At 39.8% G+C, this 25,543-nt stretch overlaps 2 protein-coding genes across 6 annotated transcripts in view; one reads left to right on the top strand and one right to left on the bottom strand.

Moving 5' to 3' along the window:
• The first annotated feature begins 2,178 nt into the window (after window positions 1-2,178).
• Window positions 2,179-23,687, top strand: ARMC10 (armadillo repeat containing 10). 2 transcript variants are annotated; one of them, XM_012456582.2, is made up of 6 exons: window positions 2,179-2,317; window positions 3,203-3,351; window positions 6,347-6,481; window positions 12,784-12,960; window positions 18,104-18,175; window positions 19,442-23,687. In XM_012456582.2, the coding sequence occupies exons 1-6, from the start codon at window positions 2,179-2,181 to the stop codon at window positions 19,694-19,696; spliced, it is 927 nt and encodes a 308-aa protein (XP_012312005.1). In that variant the 3' UTR covers window positions 19,697-23,687. The 2 variants fall into 2 exon arrangements, with proteins under 2 accessions (XP_012312005.1, XP_064230837.1); XM_064374767.1 differs by lacking the exon at window positions 12,784-12,960.
• NAPEPLD (N-acyl phosphatidylethanolamine phospholipase D) overlaps window positions 20,636-25,543 on the bottom strand; it is a 47,002-nt gene continuing 42,094 nt past the window's right edge. For 2 of the 4 annotated variants that reach the window (XM_012456509.3, XM_064374759.1), the window contains exons 5-6: window positions 24,767-24,897; window positions 20,636-23,900 (exon numbers count right to left, since the gene is read on the bottom strand). In XM_012456509.3, the coding sequence (XP_012311932.1) occupies window positions 24,772-24,897 (126 nt within the window). In that variant the 3' untranslated portion in view covers window positions 20,636-23,900; window positions 24,767-24,771. Of the gene's footprint in view, window positions 24,898-25,543 lie in introns of all 4 variants that reach the window. The other 2 variants (XM_012456502.2, XM_012456518.2) reach the window with 1 other exon arrangement.

Genomic DNA, 25,543 nt, shown 5'->3' with positions numbered 1-25,543 from the left:
ACATCACTTGAGCCCAGGAGTTTGAGGCTGCAGTGAGCAAGGATGGAGCCACTACACCCTAGTCTGGGTGACAGACCAACACCCTGTGTCTCAATAATAATGATGATGATAATAATAATATATCTTGGAGGGCATTTCTTCTTAGTATGTACAGATATACTTTATTCTACATAATATCTCATTCCCTTAGTCACCACTGTTAGGTCATTTACTATTTTTACTATGAAACAAAGTTATGATGAATATCCTTGTACATCCTTCTGAACACATGTGCAAGTATTTCTCTAAAGTAGATCCCTAGAAGTGGAAATGCTTGGTTAAAGGGTACACGTATTTAACATTTTTTTTTTTTTGAGACGGAGTTTCGCTCTTGTTACCCAGGCTGGAGTGCAATGGCGCAATCTCAGTTCACCGCAACCTCCGCCTCCTGGGTTCAAGCAATTCTCCTGCCTCAGCCTCCCGAGTAGCTGGGACTACAGGCGCACGCCACCATGCCCAGCTAATTTTTTGTATTTTTAGTAGAGATGGGGTTTCACCACGTTGACCAGGATGGTCTCGATCTCTTGACCTCGTGATCCACCCACCTCGGCCTCCCAAAGTGCTGGGATTATAGGCGTGAGCCACCGCGTCTGGCCTAACAATATATATATCTCAGTTACCAGCCAAAAAGGGAAACGAGGGTGGGGAGGGGGAAGGGAGGAACTCTACCAAATTGCCCCCTGAAACCGCCAAGTAGATTAGTTACTAACCTCAGCTGGGCTCTCCTCTTTCCTGCCCTAAACATCTCTCTCCCTCGTTCTCCTCATAATGTATCTTTGCTCAAATCTCCTACTGCACCAACAGCCCCATCCCCACTCAAACACGCACATTCTTGGCCAATATCTCACCAACTATTTGTAGGGGAAGAAAAAGGTCAGCAAAGGCAAACTTTCTCAGCCTCCTACCTCCAAAACCTACAACACCTAGTATCTATCCCCTTCCTGTCTTCCCTTCTAATATAATGGGAGTGGGGAGCAGTCCTTCCTCCTGTCTAAAGGCAATCCTGGTTGAGAGGGTCCTTACTTCACGCAGGGCTGGCTTCACTGACCAAAGGTCTCAGCTTCCACTCTCTCCTCAGCTAACCTCCAAATATTTTCTGTCCTCACAGCTCCCCAAGGCTCACGTTGGGCAGAATTCAGGTCCTTATCTTAGGTGACTAGTGCCGACTCCCTACTTCTGACAACTCTCTTCATAATGCCACTCTGCAGATTTTCCTCCCCAGACTCTCTGGCACTTCTTTCTCACTCCTCCTCCAGTCCTCAGGCACTTCTTGTCCAAACCTTAAAAACTGAGTTTGGGTTTTCCGTCCTGGGCCTTGTGTTCATTCCCCCGGGAGATGTCAACCACTTCCCACGTGCAGCTACCACCACCCGCTGTCTTCTCTCTCATCTGCATCTTCAGCTAGATCGCCCGCAAGTCCCAATTTGACTTCACTTTCTGGCATTCCGCTCCGCCTTCCCTCCACTCCTCCCCTAACCCGCTAACCTAGTCCCTCCTCCGGGAAGTCTTCCCTGACTCCTGCCCCTTCTAACTCCTCGCGCCGGTCCGAGTCTGCGCCACGCGTGTCCAGTACCTCGCAGACCTGAGGAATGTAGTTCTCCTTGAAGTAGTTCTTCAGCCTCGGGTTGGCATTGCGTAGCGAGGCCACGGTCCGAGGCCTGACTGAGAAGCTACGCTCATCCCCTCCCCGCGCGGGAACTAGGGGGCCTGGCGCGAGGGGCGTTGTCCCGACAACCAGGGGGCGGGGCGGGGCCGCCCGGCGCTCCACAGCCCTGGGCGGGAGGGAGGGAGGCTCGCCTTACGCCTTGGGTGAAACGACGCGAAAGCTGGCTTCGGGTTGCCGGCGCCGACGTCTCCGCGTGGGGCGCTTGGTCCGAGCCGCCCCTCCCGGCGTCCAGCGCTCCACCCAGCCTCACCTGGTGAAAGCCTCCGGGACGCGCCCGGCCCGAGTGGGCGGTTATAGGCTTTGAGCTGGGCGGTTTCCGGAAGGCGGAGCTCAGACCCCCATTTCCTTTCTCCACAACCCGGTAGCTCTCCGGCTGCTGTGGCGGCGAGGCCCGCCTGTTCTGAAGACCTCTGCGCTGGCCCTTACGAGCCCCCTGCCCGGGCCCGGCCCTGCGGCTCTGCCGCGGCGGCAGCATGGGTGGCGCCCGGGGCGCGGGCTGGGTGGCGGCGGGCCTGCTCCTCGGTGCGGGCGCTTGCTACTGCATTTACAGGCTGACGCGCGGTCGGCGGCGGGGCGGCCACGGGCTCGGTCTGCGCCCCTCGAAGTCCGCAGGTGAGACCGCCGGGTGTCCGACAGTTGGGCTGGAACTGGGCTGAAGGGCTCCCCAGGCCCAGGTGGTGGTTTGTGGGTCCTCAAGGTAAAATGAGGAGCCGAGCTAGAGGGAGAGGCCATACTTGCGTGGGTGCAGGGTGCTGCGTCGCCCCGCTGCCCCTTTGTTCGCTATACCGGCATGAAAACTTGTCCGAGCTTTCCGGCCCGAGCTCCGCGTCACAGTGGAAGATTAGATTTCTTAAAAGCCTATTGATGGCCTCTCTCTTCAGAGCGTGCTCCGGGCCTTTGTGTAACTAAAGGGATTCTCCAGATTGTGGAAGGGCTGTTGAGGGGCCCGGAGCTGTAAGTGAAGCTCTGCTTGCAGGTGCCCTGGAAGAAGGGACGCCAGAGGGACAGTTGTGCGGGCGCTCGGCCCGGCCTTAGAGGGGAGGTCCCTGGGAGTCACAGTGGTCCAAGACCTCGCAGCCTGGTGTGTGTTTTGGAAATGAGAACAGTTGTCTGTGCGAGACACACTCTCCTAGGGGGCAAATGCGTGATTCGGTTTCTGTCCAAAAGTTGAACGGTACGTTAAAACTCTCAAAAAGGATATTTCACATCATGGAAGCTGTTAGGGAAATAATTTAAAGTATCACAGCTGCCATCCAAGAAACTCCTGTCCACAACTGCAGAAGAAAACTAAACAGCTTCATTGTTGAATAAGCACAAACTAGATTGCCTCACCATCTCGGGCAGTTTGCTAATGGGCACCTTGTTCCACATCATAAAGATATTTTTACTTTTCCCCTGGATGAAGGCAATTAGCTAACACAACTAGAGAGAGAGCCTGTCTCAAAAATAATCTCATACTGATTTCAGATAACGTCAAATAACTTTTTTCTTATGCAGAAGATTTAACTGATGGTTCATATGATGATGTTCTGAATGCTGAACAACTTCAGAAACTCCTTTACCTGCTTGAGTCAACTGAGGATCCTATAATTATTGAAAAAGCTTTGATTACTTTGGGTAACAATGCAGCCTTTTCAGTTAACCAAGTAAGTACCTCGACTCAGTAAGCAGACTCCTTCCATTCTTACACACTAGCAGTAATTGTGACCCTGAATAAATTACTTAACCTCTCAGAGCTTCAATTTCCTCATCTGTGCAATGTGGCTACTTAAACTGATAACATAATGTTTGTTTACTTCTGAAAAACACGGCCTAATAGTAATATGATTAATAATGTTTGTAGATCCCTATGAAGTTTGTCACTGGCATCACATTCATATTAAGTATGTCTAATCAACATTTAGCATTTCATGGCCTTTTAAATTATTTGAAATTCAGCAGTGCTTCGGTAAAAGAATGAACACATCTAACATGTAAGTACATACTTTAAATTGTATATTGGTCTTATGAGTATGGTTCTGATGCAGGTGGTCTCTGGACCACACTCTGATAACCACTAATCAATGTAAATGGCTTCTGCAAATGGAGACTTAAGACTAAAAGAGCTTAATTTGAGCACTTCCTTCTTCCTACTCTAATTCACAAGCCTCCAGCATGAGAAAATAGTTTAAACATTTTTTTGTAATTGTTTTCATCTAATCCCCTTTGTTAACAATATCATAAGTACAAAATTATTTTGAATTTATAGGTTTTTTTAGCCCAGCTTTCTCCAGAATGGCAAGGTTTGCTGTAAAGCTCTATAGATGTATAGAGAGATAGAGAATCTTTGTGCATTATCTACTCTTTCAGTTATAAATGACAGAATTCAACTTAAATTATTTTAAGCCAAAGAGAGAAAATACTGAGCTCAGCTGACTTGAACAGCAAAGAATAGCATTGGTTACAGGCACAACTGAGTCCATTTCAAGGTTGCGGGAAGAATAACTAGAGTTCTCTCTTTCTCCACCTTTTGGCTTTGCTGTGGCCACTGCATTTTATTTATTGGCCTTTATCTTTCTGGACACAAAGTGATTTTCTTCACACGGGTTGAAAGAAGGCCACCAGCCTCTCTAAGCATTCATCTCTGTAGCTTATGATCCAAAAAGTACAGTTGTTCTTCTAGGATCCAGTGCTAACCCTTTGGATCAATATCTGGGGCAATCTCTGGATCAGTGAAGGTACCATGACCCATGTTTAGTGAGGCCTGGCTCACCTGAGCAGCCTACAGCAAAGTAGCAGGGATGGCTGTGAATACAAGTGAACAACAATCCCAGCAGGGACTGTGTGGGACAGACGAGATGCCACATCTACCTCTGTAGAAAGAGGGCCACTAGACAAGCAAAAACAATAGATAGTGATTAATGTGTTAGCCTGCCTTTAAAGGAGTATTTCTGACGGCATAATTTTGTATTCCTCTAAAATAAGTTGTAGTTGGAGTAGGCCAATACCCACTGGAGAAGAAGTACCTTCTTGAGCAGCGGGGGTTGGTGCTCTCACCATCAATTATAGTGCCTTAATCTGCTTTAACAGTACAGTTGAAAAAAAAACAACCTGGTTTCTAGAAACTGCAAGTCCTTCGAAAGAACTTGAACTTGTAGAGGGAATGTTTATTACTCTTTTGATGCTAAGGTTACCCTTAACAGTAAAATGGAGTATAAGAATTAAAGCAATTTAATTCTTTCAATGTTTGGGCCAAAGACACATGGTAACATAGTATTGCAACTAACTGTAAAAAATCCCAGATTATTTTTCCTCTGAATATTTGGGCACCATTTTTCTTCTTCTACTTCTTCTTCTTCCTCCTCCTCCTCTTCTTCCTCTTCTTCTCTTTTTTTTTTTATTTTGAGGCACAGGTGTCACTCTGTTACCCAGGCTGCATTGCAGTGGCACAATCTCGGCTCACTGTAACCTCGTCCCAGGTTGAAGTGATTCTCCTGCCTCAACCTCCCAAGTAACTGGGATTACAGGCATCCACCACTGTTACTGGTTAATTTTTGTATTTTTAGTAGAGACAGGGTTTCACCATGTTGGCCAGGCTGGTCTCGAACTCCTGACCTCAAGTGATCCACCTGCCTCGGCCTCCCAAAGTGCTGGGATTACAGGCGTGAGCCACCACGCCTGGCCCTGGGTACCATTTTTCAAACTGCATGAAACCTGATTCTGCAAGCTGTTAGTGTGTTCCCACCACTTCCACTGCTGGAAAATGACCCTCTTTTTGTGTATAGTTCATAGACATACTATCAACAACATATGCCTCTTGAAGATTCCCAATGCACATGAACATATTAAAGAAACATGCTTAGTCTTGTTTTACTCAGATTTTCCCAAACTTACATAACCATGGGAAACCACCCTCCCCCTTATTTTTATGGAACATCTATTAACATTTTGAGGGATTGGTGTTTAAAATAACACAGGTCAGCAAAACACTACTTTAGTATTCTAAATCGTAGCACTTTTCCAATTTTGCCTATAATGGAGAAGTTATTTAACTCATCTCAAAGAAAAATAATTTTGTTTGTAAGTTGCTTCAAGATCATTATAGTACCTCTGAATTTTTATTGTATTTCTAAACACTGTAGTTTAAATAATTATATATCTTAATAATTTTATTTTCAGTGGATTTTCTTTACCTATAAAAGTATGGGTAGTGAGATTTTTTAAAAATAGGAATTAGGGCTGGGTGCAGTGGCTCACGCCTTTAATCCCAGCACTTTAGGAGGCCAAGGTGGGCAGATCACCTGAGGTTAGGAGTTTGAGACCAGTCTCAACTTAAAAAAAATACAAAATTAGCTGGGCCTAGTGGCACATATGTGTAATCCCAGCTACTCGGGAGGCTGAGGCAGGAGAATTGTTTGCACCCAGGAGGCTGAGGTTGTGGTGAGCTGAGAACGCGCCATTGCACTCCAGCTGGGTGACAAGAACGAAACTGCGTCTCAAAAAAAAAAAAGTAGGAATTAAATATTTGTATATGGGAAAGGTATTTCCAAAAAGCCATTAATTTTTAATTGTATTTGTGGATGCAAATAATTCAGTGAGCTAAAGTCCCTTTAGCATGCTAAAGTCCCAGTCCTAGTTGTTTTTTTTTTTTCCCCCTCCTAGGCTATTATTCGTCAATTGGGTGGTATTCCAATTGTTGGAAACAAAATCAACCATTCCAACCAGAGTATTAAAGAGAAAGCTTTAAATGCACTTAACAACCTGAGTGTGAATGTTGAAAATCAAATCAAGATAAAGGTAAGTTGATTGAAAATCCCAAATGTATAAGGTTTTCCATAAACGAAAGAGAAAATAACAAAAAGATGACTAATGAAACTTTAGGAGACGATCCTTTGTAACTTTACAGCCAAGGACTACCTTTAGAGGAATGGAGAATAAGACAGAGGAGGGAGGGACCTGAAGTAGCCAATAAGAGGTACAATAAGACTTTTTTTTTTTTTTTCAGTAAAATAATTCTTGTTTATTCTATAGCTTATCCTCTACTTTATACCAGGGACAGGCACTGGTGACAGTAGTGGCCTTAAGGCTATAGGCACAAACCAAATAGTGGATGTAGTTGGCTGAAAGTTAGGACAAGACTGTATCAACTAGAACTAGAACTAGAATTAAAAGAGATTCATTCAAAGAGCGTATCCAGTGCTGCATATTCATAAATATGGTCATTAATGCATACAGTTTGGCTTGTTTTGCCTTTGGAATTAAGTGAACTGTATCAGTGTATTGTGGAATGTTAAGTCACTGTATGCTTTGGCTCTTTCAATGGATGAGGCAAATGTGCAAATAGACTCAACTGACTTTACAGAATAACTGTTCCTTGATCTAGTTTTATGGGGAGAAATCCTGCACTTTAGGATGCATATAAAATGCTAATCTATATTACTGACATTGCTTTAATGCTTTTTTTCAAAAATGTTATTTATAAGATAGTTAACCCGTGAAAAAATAGCCTAGAAAATGCTAACAGTAAAAACACTCCAGCCTTGGCATATATAGTCAGAACCCGGTGATACCCCTTAGTTATAGGAAAAAGCAGTGTTTTCTGTTTACTAATGAAACAGGGCTCCCATGTTCAAACCAGAAATTGTCATTCAACAGAACAAATCAGGTCAAGAGAATCATGAAACAAGAAACAGGAGGATGTACTCATATGAAGAAAAAAACAACAAATAACCGAACTTTACTTCCTTGAAGATTGATAGCAAGATTTCTAAGAGGTCATTTCTGTATTTAGTTTAGATAAAAGACTTCCAGCCCAGAACACTGTTAAGAAGTAACTATGAGGAGCTTTGCAGAAGTGATGAGAGGCAAGTACTATATAGACTAGAAAATTTAATTTTTTACAGAATTCATAACAGATTACTATGCTATGAAGCAAAAGCAGACTTAACGTCAATAAAAATATATGACCCCCATCACACAAACAGCTAACTCTAAATCTGCTTTGAAAATCTAATCAGTCAAGAAGTATTACCTGTTTGGAGGCTGTGTACCAAGTGTCAAAGATAAGGCTGCTGTCCTCACAGGAATATATGGGGTCTTTGCCAATCAGTTAGAATATCCAGTGAAGCAGATAATCTAATATTGGGGTAAATCTTGGAAAACTATTAAAGTATTGTGGAAATTATATATTTTTGCCCTTCCACAAGTCTTACAGATCCAGATGCAATTAGTTTGGAATAGGGGTATTTTTTTTTTTTTAGACGGAGACTCGCTCTGTCACCCAGCCTGGAGTGCACTGGTGCAATCTTGGCTTGAACTGCCTCCCAGGTTCAAGCGATTCTCCTGCCTCAGCCTCCCAAGTAGCTGGGACTGCAGGTACACGCCATCACGCCCAGCTAATTTTTGTATTTTTAGTAGAGGTGGGGTTTGAACTCCTGACCTCGTGATCCGCCCACCTCGGCCTCCCAAAGTGCTGGGATTACAGGCATGAGCCACTGCACCCAGCCTGAATAGGGGTCTTTATTAGTCCAAAAAATTTTTAGAGTTCAATATAGTTATGGCTAATCAGAGACTAAGAAACCTTTATAAAGGTAAGTAAGATTGGAAATCCTTGGAAATTGAGCACTCTCATTTTGAATTAGCATGTTTTAATCAAAGGCATAGAATTAGTCAAGTATCAGTTCACAATTTCTGGAATGCACCCCAATGCCAAAAGACCACTAACATGCTATTTTGTACTATGAAGACTTCTTGATTTGAAATAGAAGGTAAAAAAAATATTGCCAGCCATAAAATGAATTTTACTCTACTTCCTCGGCTCTCCAAAGAAAAATCTTACTTTTTTCACATAAGAAACTCACTCGATCAAATGAATGTTAATTAAAGAAAAGACTGTGTAAGTAAAACTGGACAAAAGACTACCACTGAAATCCATGAAAGAATTAATCATCAAAAGAATCATTTTTGCAGTAGCCCCTTTGCTGTGAGAGATACTTTTATGAGCCTTGGCCACGTCTCCAACATAAAATGAGAGCCTATTAGAGATTTCAAGCAACCAATTTCCATTCCAGCTTGACAGGGCACCGCAAATTGCCGAGATTCCGCCTTGGTTGAGGAAAATAGAGTAACTCCAATTTTACTAGACTCTTTTGCCATGGTGTTCCATGGGTTTATTTCAGTAGTACCACTGTTGCCAACACCTATTACTCATCTTCCATACTACAAACAATTCACATCTTTACTAAGATTTATATTAGCTAATACTTCAATAATCAGATTGATTTCTAACCAATACATTTCTTAATTTCATCAACATAACTCTTTGTAATTAAACATTTTGTGGGCTCCATTTTGCGAAAGTCTTTTGTCCCTCTCAGTACCAACTGTGCCCAAAACCTTTAAGCCAGAAACTCTAGCAATTTGGCATGTTACTAACCCAGCTCCTCCACTAGCCCCATGAACCTAAACACTCCAGCATTCATACGAACACTGTGAATCAGAGCTCCATATGCAGTAAGATGTGGGATACCAATGGCAGCATTTTGTTTAAAGTCCAGTTTTTCAGGCACTTTGTAAACAGTGTGATCTGCTACAGGAGCATACTCCTCATGGCTTCCAGAGATTGTGCTGGTAGTGAAAACTCACTTTTTTTTTTAAAGTAAGTCCATTACCTCCAACAGCTTTCATTACCCCAGTTACATCTGAGCCAGCAGTATAGAATAAGGTGGTTTTCTATTGTAAGTACCACAGTAAATGTATATATGTATGCATGTGGTTGACACCACACGCATGAACCTTGATTATACTTGATGGTGTTTTGGAATTGGTACTGCAACATCTGACTGAGTTTCAGGACTTCTGGTCTACCAAATTCAAACACTAACAGCTCTTACCAGCTTCTGTTCAGTTTCCATGGTCATCTAGATAAAAGCTCTGGAGTGGGAATCAAAATCTGCAAGGGCTCCTTCATACTCCACTGAAGGGGGCTGGCCAGGCTGCTTCTATCTTTTGCAGCCAATAAGACTTTTGGAGTGGGGGTTCAGTTTAAGGGTGCTAAAGGAACAAAGCCAGGGTCAGATAATGTCAGCAGAAAAATGCAATATTCGGAAATTATGTTATTTCAATTCAGTATTTAACTCCTGCTTTGTGGTGCAGAGTATACAAATGAACATGATGCAACTCTTGTTAAGAAAGGCGGAAGGAAGGATAAAACAAGTCCTTAAATAGTTGTAAGTTAAGGCAGAACATAATGAAGTGCTTTAAGGAAAAAATGTAGGTAAAACATTATTGAGTACATAGATTTGATCCAAAAGTTTCTGTAAGAGGTGGAGTCTGACCTGACTCTTAAGAATGTCTAAGGTTACTGTACAGGTAGAGTTGGGGAAGGAGAGAATTCCAAGAGAATGGAACAAGATGAGGTGGACAACAGCTGCAGGAATAACTAACCTGGTCCATTTGGTAATCTTGTTATTATAATTGAAATGGTAAAAAGATTCAGATACAATAATTCAGATGTAAACAGTCCACACATTTTAGGAAATACTTTGAAAGACATCAGCATCTTACAGAAATATATGATTTATAAAGAGCTAAATAAATGCCATGTTTTTAAAGGATGGGTGTGTAATTAAATTGTAACCAAGGAGAATCAGTTGACTTTCAAATGTAAATTAGGGCCAGGTACAGTGGCTCACACTTGTAATCCCAACACTTTGGGAGCCAAGATGGGAGATTGCTGGAGGCCAGGAGTTCAAGACCAGTCTTGGCAACATAGTGAGACTCATTTTTTTTTATAAGTATAGTTTTATAAACATCTCACACATAAATATACAGGGTTTCTCCATCTAGATAAAGATATGATAGAACATTATTAGCATCTTCAATAGCATTCCTCATACCCATTCCCAAACATCAGCCACCTCTACAAAGGAAACCACCCTTTTAACTTCTATCGCTGCACATTAGTTTTGCATTTTAAAACTTTATATGAATGAAATTGTAGAGTATGTACACTTTTATGTCTGGCTTCTTTCCACATTATGTTTATGGGGCTCATTTATGTTGTTACATGTAACTGTAATTTGTTCTTTTTTGTTGCTGAATAGTATTTCACATATATGAATATGTTGATATAAAGATTGTGTCAAGATGGAGGTTGTTATGGGAAATGTTCCTGTGACTATTGTAGCAAATGTATGCTTAGAAAACATTCGTATATATTTCTTTCAGGCAGGAGAGAATTGCCCTTCTTCTTTAGAAGTAGTATTGATGGATCATAGAGCTTGTGAATGTTAATTTCTAGCAAATAAGTCAAACAGTTTTCCCATGTGATTGTGGCAATTTATACTCCTTCCAACTGTGAATGAAAGTTCTAGTTGATCCAGGTGTTTGCCAATATTTGAATTTTTTTTTTTTTTTTTTTTTGAGTTGGAGCCTCGCTCTCATTGCCCAGGCTGGAATGCAGTGGTGCAACCTTCACTCACTGCAACCCCTGTCTCCCAGGTTCAAGCAATTCTTCTGCCTCAGCCTCCCAAGAATCCGGGATTACAGGTGCCTGCCACCATGCCCGGCTAATAGAGACGGGGTTTCACTATGTTGGCCAGGCTGGGTGAGACCCTATTTCTTTAAAAAAAAAAAAAAAAAAGTATTAGCCGGGTATAGTGGCATGCACCTGTAGTCCCAGCTATTCAGGAGACTGAAACCAGAGGGAATTTGAGGCTGCAGTGAGCTGTTATGCCACTGCATTCCAGCCTGGGTGACAGAGTGAGACCCTGTCTCTAAAAAGAAATAAATGTAATTTAGATGTAGAAACCAGATTTAAAGTTTAATCTCTCTTTGCTTTACTGCCATTTAGTTTCTGTGGTAACATGGATACATTTGGGAATTTTTTTTAAATAATTGTTTATGCAACAATTGGTAACTTCTTGCCACTTCAAATTAGGAAAATTTTCTCACCAGTTAGAACTTTTGGTAGAGTTCAGATTTGCTTAGGTGAATATCAGTAATCTGTAAAATGTCATTTTTTCTAAACTAGAAATCTCATGGCCAGGCTGGGCATGGTGATGCACACTTATAATCCCAGCACTTTGGGAGGCTGAGGTGGACAGATCACTTGAACTCAAGAATTTGAGACCAGCCTGGGCAACGTGGTGAAACCCTGTCTGGTGGCTCACGCCTGTAGTCCCAACTACTTTGGAGGCTGAGGAAGGAGGATCACTTGAGCCTGGGAGGTCAAGGCTACAGTGACCCTCAGGTTGTACCACTGCGGCCTGTGCAGCAGAGTGAGACGCTTTCCTCCCCAAAAAAAGAAAGCTCATGGCCAGACATAGAAAATCATGTTTCAGAAAAGTTTCCATCACACTGCATTTAGTTCTGTTATATATGTTACAGGAGTACCACACTATTGCATTACTTTTTACCAGTGATAGTTAACAGTATTATGAAGGGATAAATTATATACATATACCTAGGTAAATAAGAAGCTTGGGCCAAGGATAATTTTGCTCTGCTTACTTTTGACAGGATTAACTCTAGGGAAAGATTCTGTTTCACATTTTCCTCCCATTCTTTACTTCTGAAATGATAGAGCTTTCTAGACCCTACTGCTAAGGTACTTACCATGATACAAATGACCTCCCATCTTCCCTGATCCTAGTGTGCTCAGGTCAGTTGAAACGGAAAGGTGGACTAAGTTGGGAGGCCTCCAACCAGGGAGAGTCCACTGATGTTAAGAGCATGATATCTGGACTTGCATATTGCTTTCCCACCTGCTATCTGACATTGGGCAGGGGACCCAAGCTCCTTGAAGACTTAAAAGTCCTTGTCTGCAAGATAGCCATAATATTACAACACTCACCTCATTAGAGTTGTCTTCAGGATTAAGTGAGGTATATTTGTAAAATGCTAAGCACAGTACCTGGAATTACCATTGGAATCTTTTAAAAAGTCACCAACATTTGAGGGCTGGATAGAAATGTCATATCTTTTGAGGAGTCAGTTCCATCCTGAGCAGTACCCCTATTCCACTGGGCAAAAAAGTGGCTGCTTAGTAGAAGAATTTTGGAGATTCTAAGATGCTCATTTTCCTCCCCTGCCTTCAGATATACATCAACCAAGTCTGTGAGGATGTCTTCTCTGGTCCTCTGAACTCTGCTGTGCAGCTGGCTGGACTGAGATTGTTGACAAACATGACTGTTACCAATGACCACCAGCATATGCTTCACAATTATATTACAGACCTGTTCCAGGTGTTACTTACTGGAAATGGAAACACAAAGGTATGAAGAGCTATTGTGTCAAGCTTATTAAGATTGAAATAGAATTTGCAGGCCACCTTATCTTAAGTTGACGTGCCTCAAAGAAGAGGAAGATTTATTAAAAACTCACATGGGCCCAAGAAAGTATATTATTTGTAGTCCCAAATATTCCATTGCAAAATTAACTTGTGAAAATCATCTGCTTTTTCACTTATCATTTGGTTTTCTGAGAAGCTAGCATCCCCTCAACAAATATAGGAACATTGTGATTAAAAGGGATCTTTGAGTAATAGTAGTGGTTAGTTGAATATTTTGCTTACCTCAGGGTTAACAAATAATTTTTTATTTAGTTATTGTTTGTTGAAAAATCTTTCTTTTTTTTTTTTTTTTTTTGAGACGGAGTTTCGCTCTTGATACCCAGGCTGGAGCGCAATGGCGCGATCTCGGCTCACCGCAACCTCCGCCTCCTGGGTTCAGGCAATTCTCCTGCCTCAGCCTCCTGAGTAGCTGGGATTACAGGCACGCGCCACCGTGCCCAGCTAATTTTTTGTATTAGTAGAGACGGGGTTTCACCATGTTGACCAGGATGGTCTCGATCTCTTGACCTCGTGATCCACCCGCCTCGGCCTCCCAAAGTGCTGGGATTACAGGCTTGAGCCACCGCGCCCGGCCGAAAAATCTTTCTAAAACAACTTTTAAGCTGTAGTAAATGAAGTGAATTGAATATATGAAAGATGTCTCAGTGCTTCACTCTGTCCATTTAGGTTGATTTAAGAGGCAACAGATACTGAGCTGAATTAAATAGGACCTTAGGAGATGCCCTATGAAAAGTTTCTTGAGTAAATCTCTCATATCAATGTGCATTCTTATCAATTGCCATTTTTCAAGAAAAAGTAGCGTAAAATGGATTGTAGGCTAATTAAAAGTTCTGGTAAGTTGTTCATCAAGGCTTTTTGCCATGTTGGTCTGTGTTCTCTGGAACAATTGAGAGAAAAATGCCTAAGCATTTTAAAAAGACCAAATGTGAGGCCATACTCCAAATATTCAACATCACTGCAGTTATTTTTGAGGTTATCAAGATATGATTACAGGAGAGCCTCACTGTAGTCCTGCTTTTATGTTTCCAAGGTGTTTATACATGGACTTTCCTCTTTTCCAGTAGCCAAATTTGTTTGGATCTGGTCCCAGATCAATACATTTTCGTATTGAAAATTAAGCGTAAGAATCGTCTTCTAGCAGAACTGCACCATTCCTGGGCAGTTTCTAACATGCATCAACATCTCTGACTCTAGTAGAGCAAGATAATTTCCAGGCCTTGAACCCCCGTGGAAACTCCTTCCCTCTTTACTCATTGTTGCCACTGTAGGAGAAATCTCTCCTCTGCCTGAATCTGCAGCTGCTTTACCCAGAACCTCAGGAGGAACTCTGAGTTCAGGACCAGGCTGAGTTCAGCCAGGCGAGTCTGACCTTGGGGCTGTATATGTCTGTCTGAGACATCATCTGTGTTTTCATACATTTTTTGACTTTAAAAAATGACCCACACCACAATAGTATGTTCTATTTTTGTTTTGTTGTGTTGTGTTTTTCCATTACATTGCTTAGTACGATATTTCTAGGGTAAAAAATATGCTTTCTTGGTCTGCCTTGGAACATAGCCACCAATTATAACATTAATTTTCCATAAAAATTGAGTTTAAAGTTCCAACTTGCAAATAAACTTTTGGATAATCATCTATTTGTTAGTGGAAAAGTGTATACCTAAATCAAGATATTTTCTTAGTAAATAACCACTAAAATGACTTTTAAAATACCTTAATTTGCTTAAGTCAGGGATCTCACTGTACCGTAATAACCTTTTGGGTACACCACTGATTGATAACTAAATACAGATAGTGGAGGATTAATATAAATAAACTGTGTGCTTGTTACATCTGCAATGAAAATAAATAAAACTAATGGTTTAAAATGTCCTAGTGTCACCACAAGATGGTGCATATGACAAGAGGGAAAAAAATGTCTTTATTTATTTGTTTATTTATTTAATTTTTTGAGACAGAGTCTCACTCTGTCACCCAGGCTGGAGTACAGTGGCATGATCTCGGCTCACTGCAACCTCCACCTCCCAGGTTCAAGTGATTGTCCTGCCTCAGCTTCCTGTGGCGCATGCCACCACGCCCCACTAATTTTTTGTATTTTTAGCAGAGACGGGGTTTCACCATGTTGGTCAGGCTGGTCACAAACTCCTGACCTCGTGATCTGCCACCTCGGCCTCCCAAAGTGCTGGGATTATAGACTTGAGCCACCGAGCCCAGACAAAAGACATGTCTTAATATGGTTTCAAACCAAAATCTATATATTTGTTTAATCTGTAGTTGTATTCTAACTGTATGTATTTTTTCCTCATGTTTAACTCCCTTTTACAAAGAGCAGCAACATCAGACTTTAATACAGGATACCAAATAGCTGTTGCTGTTGCTATTCCTGGTTGTATACCTGCCCTCATTGACTATTAGTGGGTCTTAGATTTTGACTTCATCCAGGCTTATTTCATAAGTTTAGGTCCATCCTATTTTATACTTCTCGTTCCTGTTTTTCTGATTGACATTGGAGCCAGGTGTTTTTTCCTAACAGTTATTCCTAGTGTTGCTGATGGCCAGTCAGGCCAGATGAGATCTGATAATAGCCTCCACGGAGTGCACTAAAGGGTGGTCAGAAGTCTCCTTTACTCTTTCATCTCCAGAGGCCATAATTTATTAAGAGCCTCTGTTTGAAAAAGTCTCTGCATATTCAATAAATGTTAACCAGTGGTCACCGCTAAGGATGGGAAGGGGTCAATAGCATGATGGCTTTTGTTTCTACCTTGTTCTCTTTTGTACTTCCTAAATTTTTATCATGACCAAGTAGTAATTTTCTAAAAATAAAAATAAATAAGTTCATAAAAACAGTAAAATTAAGCAAAGCATTATGTCATCCTCAAATAAATTAGTATCTACAACATGGTCAAAGGAATTGTGAATACACAAGATATATGCATAAAGACCAGAAAGAAAATAACTTTTTTTTTTTATTTTTAATTGAGACATAGTTTTGCTCTTGTTGCCCAGGCTGGAGTGCAATGGCATGATCTCAGCTCACCATAACCTCTGCCTCCCAGGTTCAACTGATTCTCCTTCCTCAGCCTCCCAAGTAGCTGGAATTACAGGCATGCGCCACCACGCCTGGCTAATTTTGTATTTTTAGGAGAGACGAGGCTTCTCCATGTTGGTCAGGCTGGTCTCGAACTCCCAACCTCAGGTGATCTGCCCACCTTGGCCTCCCAAAGTGCTGAGATTACAGGCGTGAGCCACCACACCCAGCCTTCCCTTTTTTTGACATAGAATCTCACTCTGTTGCCCAGACTGGATTGCAGTGGTATGATCTCAGCTGACTGCAGCCTTGAGCTCCCAGGCCTAAGCAATCCTTCTGCCTCAGCCTCCCAAGTAGCTGGGACTTAAGGCACATGCCACCACTCCTGGCTAATTTTTGTATTTTTTGTAAAGGTGGGGTTTTGCCGTGTTTCCTACGTTGCTCTTGAACTCCTGAGCTCAAGTGATCTGCCCACCTTGGCCTCCAGAAATGCTGGGAATCCAGGCATGCGCCACTGTGCCTGGCCAAAAATACCAAAACTTAATCATAATTTCTGGTTATGGAAATATAGGTGAATTTCCTTTTTCTTTCTGCTTTTCTATTTTTTCGAAAGTGCTATGGTAAACATCTGTTGCCTTTGTAATAAGAAAATTTTCTAAAATAATATCCAGGTTCCTTCCCAGCTCTGGTGAAGAGCACATTTGTCACATATCCCTGATTTAGTTCCCCCCTCCATGCTCCTCCTTACTTTAGTTCCGGGTATCTTATGAAAAGCATAGTTTCATATGGCCTTTGTTTTTAAAAGAGCCATTCTATTTGAGTCTTTTTATTGCTGACTTTTTGTTGTAAGTCATAAGAATGCTGATATTGTAGCTACTCAGCTATTAAATAACATTTACTTGCTTATTATTTATATCATTGCTGGGCATGATAGCTCATACCTGTAATCCTAGTTACTTTGGGAGGCCAAGGTGAGGGGATTGCTTGAGGCCAGGAGTTCAAGACCAGCTTCTGCAATTTAGTGAGACCGCCCCCACCCCTCGCCACCATCTCAATCATTCAATCAATCAGTTTTTATTACTGTGCTTTTTTATACAGTTGTAAAACACTTTCACATTAAAAGATAACCTCAAAGATTCATAGTAGCTTATTAAAAGGGGTCATATTGTTACTTATTTAGTCTTGGTAACCAAACAGTTGCAGAATTTTTACACCTTAAGGAGAAGTGAGCTGAGCTTTGAGAGATTTTTTTCTTTGTTTTAAAGATTGTGTTTCTTTTTTATTTTTTGGAAAGATGGGGTCTCAGGTCTCACTGCATTGCCCAGGCTGGAGTACAGTGGCTATTCACAGGTACAGTCATAGCTCACTACATCCTTATACTTATAGGCTCAAGCGATCCTCCCTCTTCAGCTTCCCAGGTACCTAAGACTACAGGCCCACACCACCATGCCTGGCCATATTTCACTTACCAGCAATCATGATGAAAATCGCGTATTTAACGTTTGTTAAGCTTAACCATCTGTTTGGGCGTGCATGCGAGTTGGGGGTAGATTGTAAAGACATTTGCAAAATTCTGTCTCCCTAACAGTATAATTGGGGAAAATGATGTTTAAATAACAGTGTGATAGAAGACCTCTATCTCTGTGATAGGTTCTCTAACAGTGGTGCAAGACATTTGCAATATTGTATCTAACAGTGTAATTGGGAAACATGAGGTTTAAATAACACTGCTCTGTGATAGGTTCTGTCCTATCACAGAGTGGTGCCAAGTGTTACAAGAGTTCAGAGTGAACCTAAAATGCAATAAAAAAAAGAAAAATAAAAAAAATAAATTCTCACAATTAAAAAAAAAAAAAGAGTTCAGAGTGAGACCCTTAAAGTAGAATGAATTGAGAAAGTTTCCTAGAGTAAGAGACTGTGAGCCAGGCCTGGAAGCTAGGCAGTACTTTTATAGGAAGACATGGTGAGAGAACAGCATGCCTGAGAAAGGAAATTCATGCTTACCAGTCTGAGATAAGCCAATATCTTCTTATTTCAGGTGCAAGTTTTGAAACTGCTTTTGAATTTGTCTGAAAATCCAGCCATGACAGAAGGACTTCTTCATGCCCAAGTAAATAGCTTATATATTTATTTTGTAAATATATACACATATATATTTGAGCAGACAGATCTGGAAAGAGAAAGATTTAGCCTAAAATGTTAACAGGGATTCTCTCTGAGAAGCAGTATTAAAGGTGGTGTTTTTTTTTTCATTCCTTTTGTATATATGAATTTCCTAAATTTTCTACAGTGAGCATATTTTACCTTTGAAAAACATTTTTTAAAATTCACCCTAGCAACAATTATGTATTAAAACTTTTTTCTGTACCCAATTTTGGGTACAGTTGTACCATCCCATCTTTTATACTTGACCTGTTTGTGTTTATATGTATCTTAGTATCCACTGAAACAGCAGTACTGAGTCCCCAGCATGTGCTAGATGCTGGATGAGACACGAGTGAATGCAGCGTGACATGGTGCATGTCCTCATGGAGCTTACAGTCTAGTGGAGAGACAAAAATATGTAACAAATGAACAAGGTAATTGAAAGCTGTGATAAGTGTTCTGAATGCTGAGATAGAATGGAGCTCAACTCCTGAAGAAAAGGAACCATCGTATTCATCTGCTTATCCCTGTTCCCCACCCAGCTCTGTGCCCTGTGGCATATAGGCACTAAATGTTTGATCAAATAATGAATTCCCATGAAAACCATTTGACAGATCTTAAAGAGAAAATGGTTGTTTTTCCCAAATAACCACATTCTAAAATTCCAAGGAAATTGTATTTTTCAGCTAAAACACTCCCTTTTTTCCATTAGTATACGATATGGGGGTACATAAGGTTTTATACATCTAAATTTCACAATTTTAGGGTTAATTTTCTATGAGAAAATAATTTTTTTTTTTTTGAGATGGGAGTCTTGCTCTGTTGCCAGGCTGAAGTGCAATGGCATGATCTCGGCTCACTGCACCCTCCGCCTCCCAGGTTCAAGCAATTCTCCTGCCTCAGCCTTCTCAGTAGCTGGAATTATAGGCACTTAGCACCACACCCGGCTATTTTTTGTATTTTTAGTAGAGACGGGGTTTCACCATGTTGGTCACGCTGGTCTTGAACTCTTGACCTTGTGATCCGCCTGCCTCGGCTTCCCAAAGTGCTGGGATTACAGGCGTGAGCCACCACAACTGGCCTGACAAAATTTTTAAAATGTGAGATACTTCCATTTTAAATGTGAATTTTAAAATTTTAAAACGTGAGATATTAATACAGTTGTAAAATATTAAAATATACATGAAAAATGTTTTCATACATTATTAATACTCATTATTTCCTATTTCAGGTGGATGCGTCATTCCTTTCCCTTTATGACAGCCACGTAGCAAAGGAGATTCTTCTTCGAGTACTTACATTATTTCAGAATATAAATAACTGCCTCAAAATAGAAGGCCATTTAGCTGTGCAGCCTACTTTCACTGAAGGTTCATTGTTTTTCCTGTTATATGGAGAAGAATGTGCCCAGAAAATAAGAGCTTTAGTTCATCACGATGATGCAGACGTGAAGGAAAAGGTTGTAACAATAATGCTCAAAATCTAATCGGTCATATTTTTCCAAAGAGTAATGCAGTCTGGATATAAACGTATTTTCTATCTTCCTTACAAGGAGATTCTTCCAGCTGCTGAATTTAAACAGTAAATATCACATTTCATCATTAACACAGCTGTAACTTGCCATAGTGTTCAGATTTATCTTGGACTATTTTGATACCAAGTGAGTATAAGAGCTTGTACTGAAACCATTTCTTTTTATTTTGCTATTTGCAAATATTTGTTATTTTCCCTACATGAAGTGGCGGTAACCTTTTTCACAAAGCTACCCTACTTTTTGAAGTGATTTGCAGTTACTCATCTGAGACAGCATTAGTGTGTGACTAAATCGCTGTTTCAGAACTGTAGTAGGAATGGTCATGTTCTTTTAATAGCAATGAGATCCTAAGTTCTTGATGCCACTCACCTGCCAACCTGACCACACTGCTTTCAAAAGTCTATTCTCTTGAGTAGAATCTATTTTGATTACTTCTAGTCAATGAAAAATGTAAACTTTTAGGAGAGAATGTTTCCTAGGACTCGCCCACTCCCATTCAGTGTTCCAATATGTAAAGAAAGTTACATATAAAATACTGGGATCAATCACAATGTCCATCTTTAGACAGTTGGTTAAATCAATTATCCAGTCTTTGAAAAGAATTATGGAGGTCTGAATGTGCTGAATTGGAAAGATATATATGAAATATGGTGGGTTATTTTTTAAGACACAAGTTACAGAAAAATATGGGATCCCATGTGTGTGTTTTTAAATGAAAAATACTTACGTATTGACAGACACTTCTAGAATGATACCCAAACTCCTGCAGTGGGAGTGGGGAATGCCTTCTACATACACACTTCTACTGTGTGAATTTTTTACTATGAGCCCAAATTGTGTAATCTTTTTTTAAATAAAGATGAAAAAAAATCACTCATAACAAACATTACACACATTTTTTCCCTTGACAGTACTTTATTAATTTTCATCCATATTTTACTTGACTAAAAATACAATGTATGAAAATTTGTTATCTTTAATAATATTTTTATTCCATAAGCTACTATAACAATTTATTGGTATATCTGGGATTCAGCCAGGTCTTATAATATTTAAATTTATGACCCCTGCCATGCTTAGCATTAAGTAAATCAGTATACAAGCAGTATTTAAGGCAAAGCTTTAAGAATACTTTAATTTGTAAATACATAGATACAAGACTGTTTCCATAGGAATTCACAAATCCTCAAACAGAAATATGTATGTGTGTTCTCAAGGTTATCCTGATACTGAAATCAAACTTGGAAGAAATACTTTTACATTAGAAAAAGGATTCGGTATAAGGTAAAAAATGGAAATTACCAGTGGGCTAGACAAGAACAAAAGTATTAATTTCACAAAAGGCACATTTCTTTATAACAGTTTTTTCAAATCTACCTCCCCATTTTAATGAAAGCATAGTCATTAAATATCAAAATGTGCATGCATTAGAAACCAGGATTGGTTTTTAATGTGCTTTAGCAGCAGTGGATTCTAAAACTCTCTCTTTTCCTCTCTCATTAGTTTGAATAAATAATCACACTCCCTAGAGATCAGAGCATTGAGTCTGAAATGTCAAAATGCTAGAGAAAAGAGGGAGTAATTTTTAACTACCCAGAAAGAAAATGCACAAATACATCTTTACGTATGTAGGTCACAGCATATGTTGGCTTTTATAATTTGGGATTTCTCTTAATTGATGACCTACCCATTTGGGCGGTGAGGCATAGCAAACTGTTCCTCAGTTATCACAGGAAACTTCAATAAAAATCTTACATTTTGGTATGGATGTTCACTAATCAAAGAGGAAAATGAAGTTGACTTAGAAGATACGACTGATTCAAAGACACTACAATGCATATTAGATTGAAGTGAGGAAGAGAATGGATTTGTCTTATTTTTCAAAATTTGTTTTCACTTTGCACATAAACCCTTCAAAATGTAGATAACAAATCAAAGAGTGGAAATGACTCAATATGGTTAGATTCTGTAAGCAGAGATGAAGCTTGATGTTCTTAATATAAGTGTCAATGTAGAAAGAACATGAGTGGTAATAAAAAATTACAGCTGAAAAGGCCTAGAAAAATGAGGCAGGCCATATGGGAACACAACTAGAACACAACAATTTAAAGTGCTTAGAGACCCTCAGTTAAACAGTACATATGAATACAAAATAATGTTAAGGCCATTCATAGAGAAGAAATATTTAAGATATACCTGGCTTGCTTCATAGAGGTAAGAGAAGAATTTTGAATTCGGCGTGCAACAGCAAGGAATATGGCTACAACAACATTGGCTAGTATTAGGGCAACACACCTCAACATTAACCCACCACAAACCTAACATCTTGATTCACATCTGCTTGGAGTGAAAAAGTTTATGATCAGTCTTTTCAGGAAGGTTTATTTTGTGGGGGATTTTTTTGTGCTTTAGTACCCCAAGATCACATACATTTGCATACATTATATATACACACATTCCATACACATTTCCCCTGGACTGATTCGCATCTTCGTAGATAAAAACACTATATTTTGATAAAGATTATTTACATCTATTTAGGCTATTACTCCAATTTACAAAGTGAGTGAAATAAAGTTGTTCTCAATGTTTAGTCTCCTAATATATAATGCTTACATTTGCAATAATCAAAAGCATTAACCTATATTCAGCTTTCAAATATACCTATCTATGTTAGGCAGTGATATCTTAAGAAATCATTTTCTCCCTTATATTTCTAAAATGCTTTAAAAACTCATTTATTTTACACATTTTTCAGAGGTAGGTCGGAATTATCCTCTTGTTGCAGATGAGGAAAACAGGCACAGTGAGCATAGGTGACTTGTTTCAGGTTACAAAAAAAAATCCATGATGAAAGCAGGGTAAGAATTCAGATTTAGTGGCTAACATGGCACGCATATACATGTGCAAATAAATTATAAAGCACTGCCTGGGTAGCATTTGGTGTTGAAAACCTATTTTGATTATTTTCTATGAATAAAGTGCTGAGACTGGATTAGGAATACAGAATGGGCCTCCAGTGAGTGGTATCTAATTCAACTCCCTCCCTTAGGAAAGATCAGAATCATCAAGTGAATACAGAGTCCTTATTAGGACTCAATTTTATGTCAGCTGACTTTTTTTTTTTTTAACCACTGGTATTCCTACTGGTTTACTAAAAAAAATCATGCTTAAGTTTCATTTAATATAAAAATATAAAACATCTGAATCATGAAAAACAAAGTATTTATAAATCTGATTGATACATTTAGAGCTAAGAGACCCAGAAAAAAAAATGTAGAGAAAATGAAAAACAAAATTTAATTCAAAGTGTATGGTCTATTAACATTATTAACATTTTATCTGTAAAATATTTCATTGTACTTGTATTTGTGCTTAGAAGACCTGACTTCTAGATTTAAAAACAGAAAATGGCATAAATCATATTCTCATAGCCATACTCCTTCCCTTCCTCTGCTAAGAAGAGGGCTTTCTTTTGAGACAGGGTCTCATTTTGTCACCCAAGCTGGAGTGCAGTGGTATAATCACAGCTCACTACAGCCTCCACCTCCTGGGCTCCAGTGATCCTCCCACCTCAGCCTGCCAAGTAGCTGTGACTACCACACCATCTCGCCTGGCTATTTTTTTTTTTTTCTAGAGACGGGATCACCATGTTGCCCAGGCTGGTGTCGAACTCCTGGGTTCAAGTGATTCACCCACCTTGGCCTCCCAAAGTAAGAGGCCTTTTGATTTGGGAATTGTAGACATGCAACAGAATATACTGTTCCTTCTCATCTGAAGGCTCTAGGAAAAAAAGAACACACTGTTCCCTCTTTTAAAATTTAAGTGAATGGTGGTCATGACTGCATTAATGCCAAAGAACTGTACACTTAAAAATGGTTAAAATGGTAAATTTTATGCATTTGTGTATTTTACCACAATAAAATCAAGTATTTAAAAATGATAGGCCCTATGTTTTTATGCTTACCAAAATAAACCATAATTAATATTTGGCATACAAGCTAATCTTGATAGAGCAAGAATTGCTACGTTATAAGCATGTTGGAGTCAATTTGATCATTTGTTATAATGGGCATATAAGAAACATATTTTTATGTGTAGGCCTCTGAAAAAAATCTAGGTAGATAGACAGCCTTGACTCACCTTGCAGAAGGTCCTGAAGAATGGAAAAAACAGAAATGAGTCTTTAATATCAGTTTTTCAGAACCTCAGAAAATTCTACTACCACAAAAGTATAATACTTCAGTAAAAACATTCCCATTGCAGTGCTTATATCCTGCTATGAGATTTAAAATCCACATTAGCCAATTCATCATTTAAATGACCCACCACTGAACCCTCTCTCATAGTGTATATGAGCTGATCATATTAGGAAGCACGTTTATTACACAAAACATAAAACACAAACTTATAGAAGTTGTTTCCAAATGTAAAAGAATCACAATATTCATGAATTTCTGAGTCTTTTCATTTGTTTTTAATCTTACATCAGATGATGCCTTTTTCATTAAAAGTGCCTGTGCTCCACGAATGTTCACTGGGGCACAGTTTACAATAGCAAAGACCTGGAACCAATCCAAATGCCCATCGATGATAGACTGGACAGGGAAAATGTGGCTCATATATACCATGGAATATTATGCAGCCATCAAAAACGATGAGTTCACGTCCTTTGTAGGGACATGGATGAACCTGGAAACTATCATTCTCAGCAAACTGACACAAGAACACAAAATCAACCACCACATGTTCTCACTCATAGGCAGGTATTGAACAATGAGAACACATGGACACAGGGAGGGGAGCACTACACACTGGGGTCTGTTTGGGGGGAAATAGGGGAGGGACAGTGGGGGGTGGGGAGTTGGGGAGAGATAGCATGGGGAGAAATGCCAGATATAGGTGAAGGGGAGGGAGGCAGCAAATCACACTGCCACGTATGCACCTATGCAACAATCTTGCATGTTCTTCACATGTACCCCAAAACCTAAAATGCAATAAAAAAAAAGTGCCTGTGCTCACATTTATTAAAAGTTTTCATCATCAGTATTTAGATATCTTGATTCTCCATGCTTCAAGACAAAAAAATCTTCAGCATTAAGTCTGTATCTCTCTAGAGCTTCATTCAGCTTCACTGGAGGCTCTAAGTAATGCTGGCCAAAGGTAGAAGAAAAATAGAAAAAGATTAACTATACATATATTTGGGAGATACTTCAATAACAGTTCAAACTAAAATAACCAACAGACACCTAGTTAAAATAAGGCCCTTTCTTTTAATTGAAGCATTAGCAAATGGGTCTGTCACATTTTCTAATACAGTTTTGAGTCATGAATCAACAGAAATGTATATGGTTGGATAGAAAGGATGCCAAAACCATGCATATCAAATTTGGTGGCATCTTACTTTGAACATCATTGGATTGCATGAAATCTTATCACTGTTTTACCATATGAAATTCAAGTCTAAATGGAATCAGTGCCAAAGATGATGATATTAGATAATTACATGTTAACATTTTTGAAAAACAGAAATTTGAGATTGTGTGAGGGGTGTGTGTGTGTGTGTGTGTGTGTGTGTGTAAGCAAGTGCTAGAGCAAACTGTTTTGGCTGAAGAAGGGTTGTTATCCTCAAAAAGTCCAGTCAAATACAGAAACCACAGTCTGCAGAATGAAAGAGGGTCCCAGAGAATAAAGCTACAACAGGTGGAGTTTCTAATTTCCCTTTATATCCTCGCCTTTTCATTGCTCAACAAAAATGGAAGATAGCATACAGCATGTTTGACAGTGTTTTCACCCACT

Source organism: Aotus nancymaae, unplaced genomic scaffold (assembly GCF_030222135.1).
Source record: "Aotus nancymaae isolate 86718 unplaced genomic scaffold, 86718_ANA_hifiasm-v0.15.2.pri h1tg000002l, whole genome shotgun sequence".
Classification (NCBI taxonomy): domain Eukaryota; kingdom Metazoa; phylum Chordata; class Mammalia; order Primates; family Aotidae; genus Aotus; species Aotus nancymaae.
The sequence above is the reverse complement of the archived record's forward strand: the minus strand, read 5'-3'. Positions and strand labels throughout refer to the sequence as shown.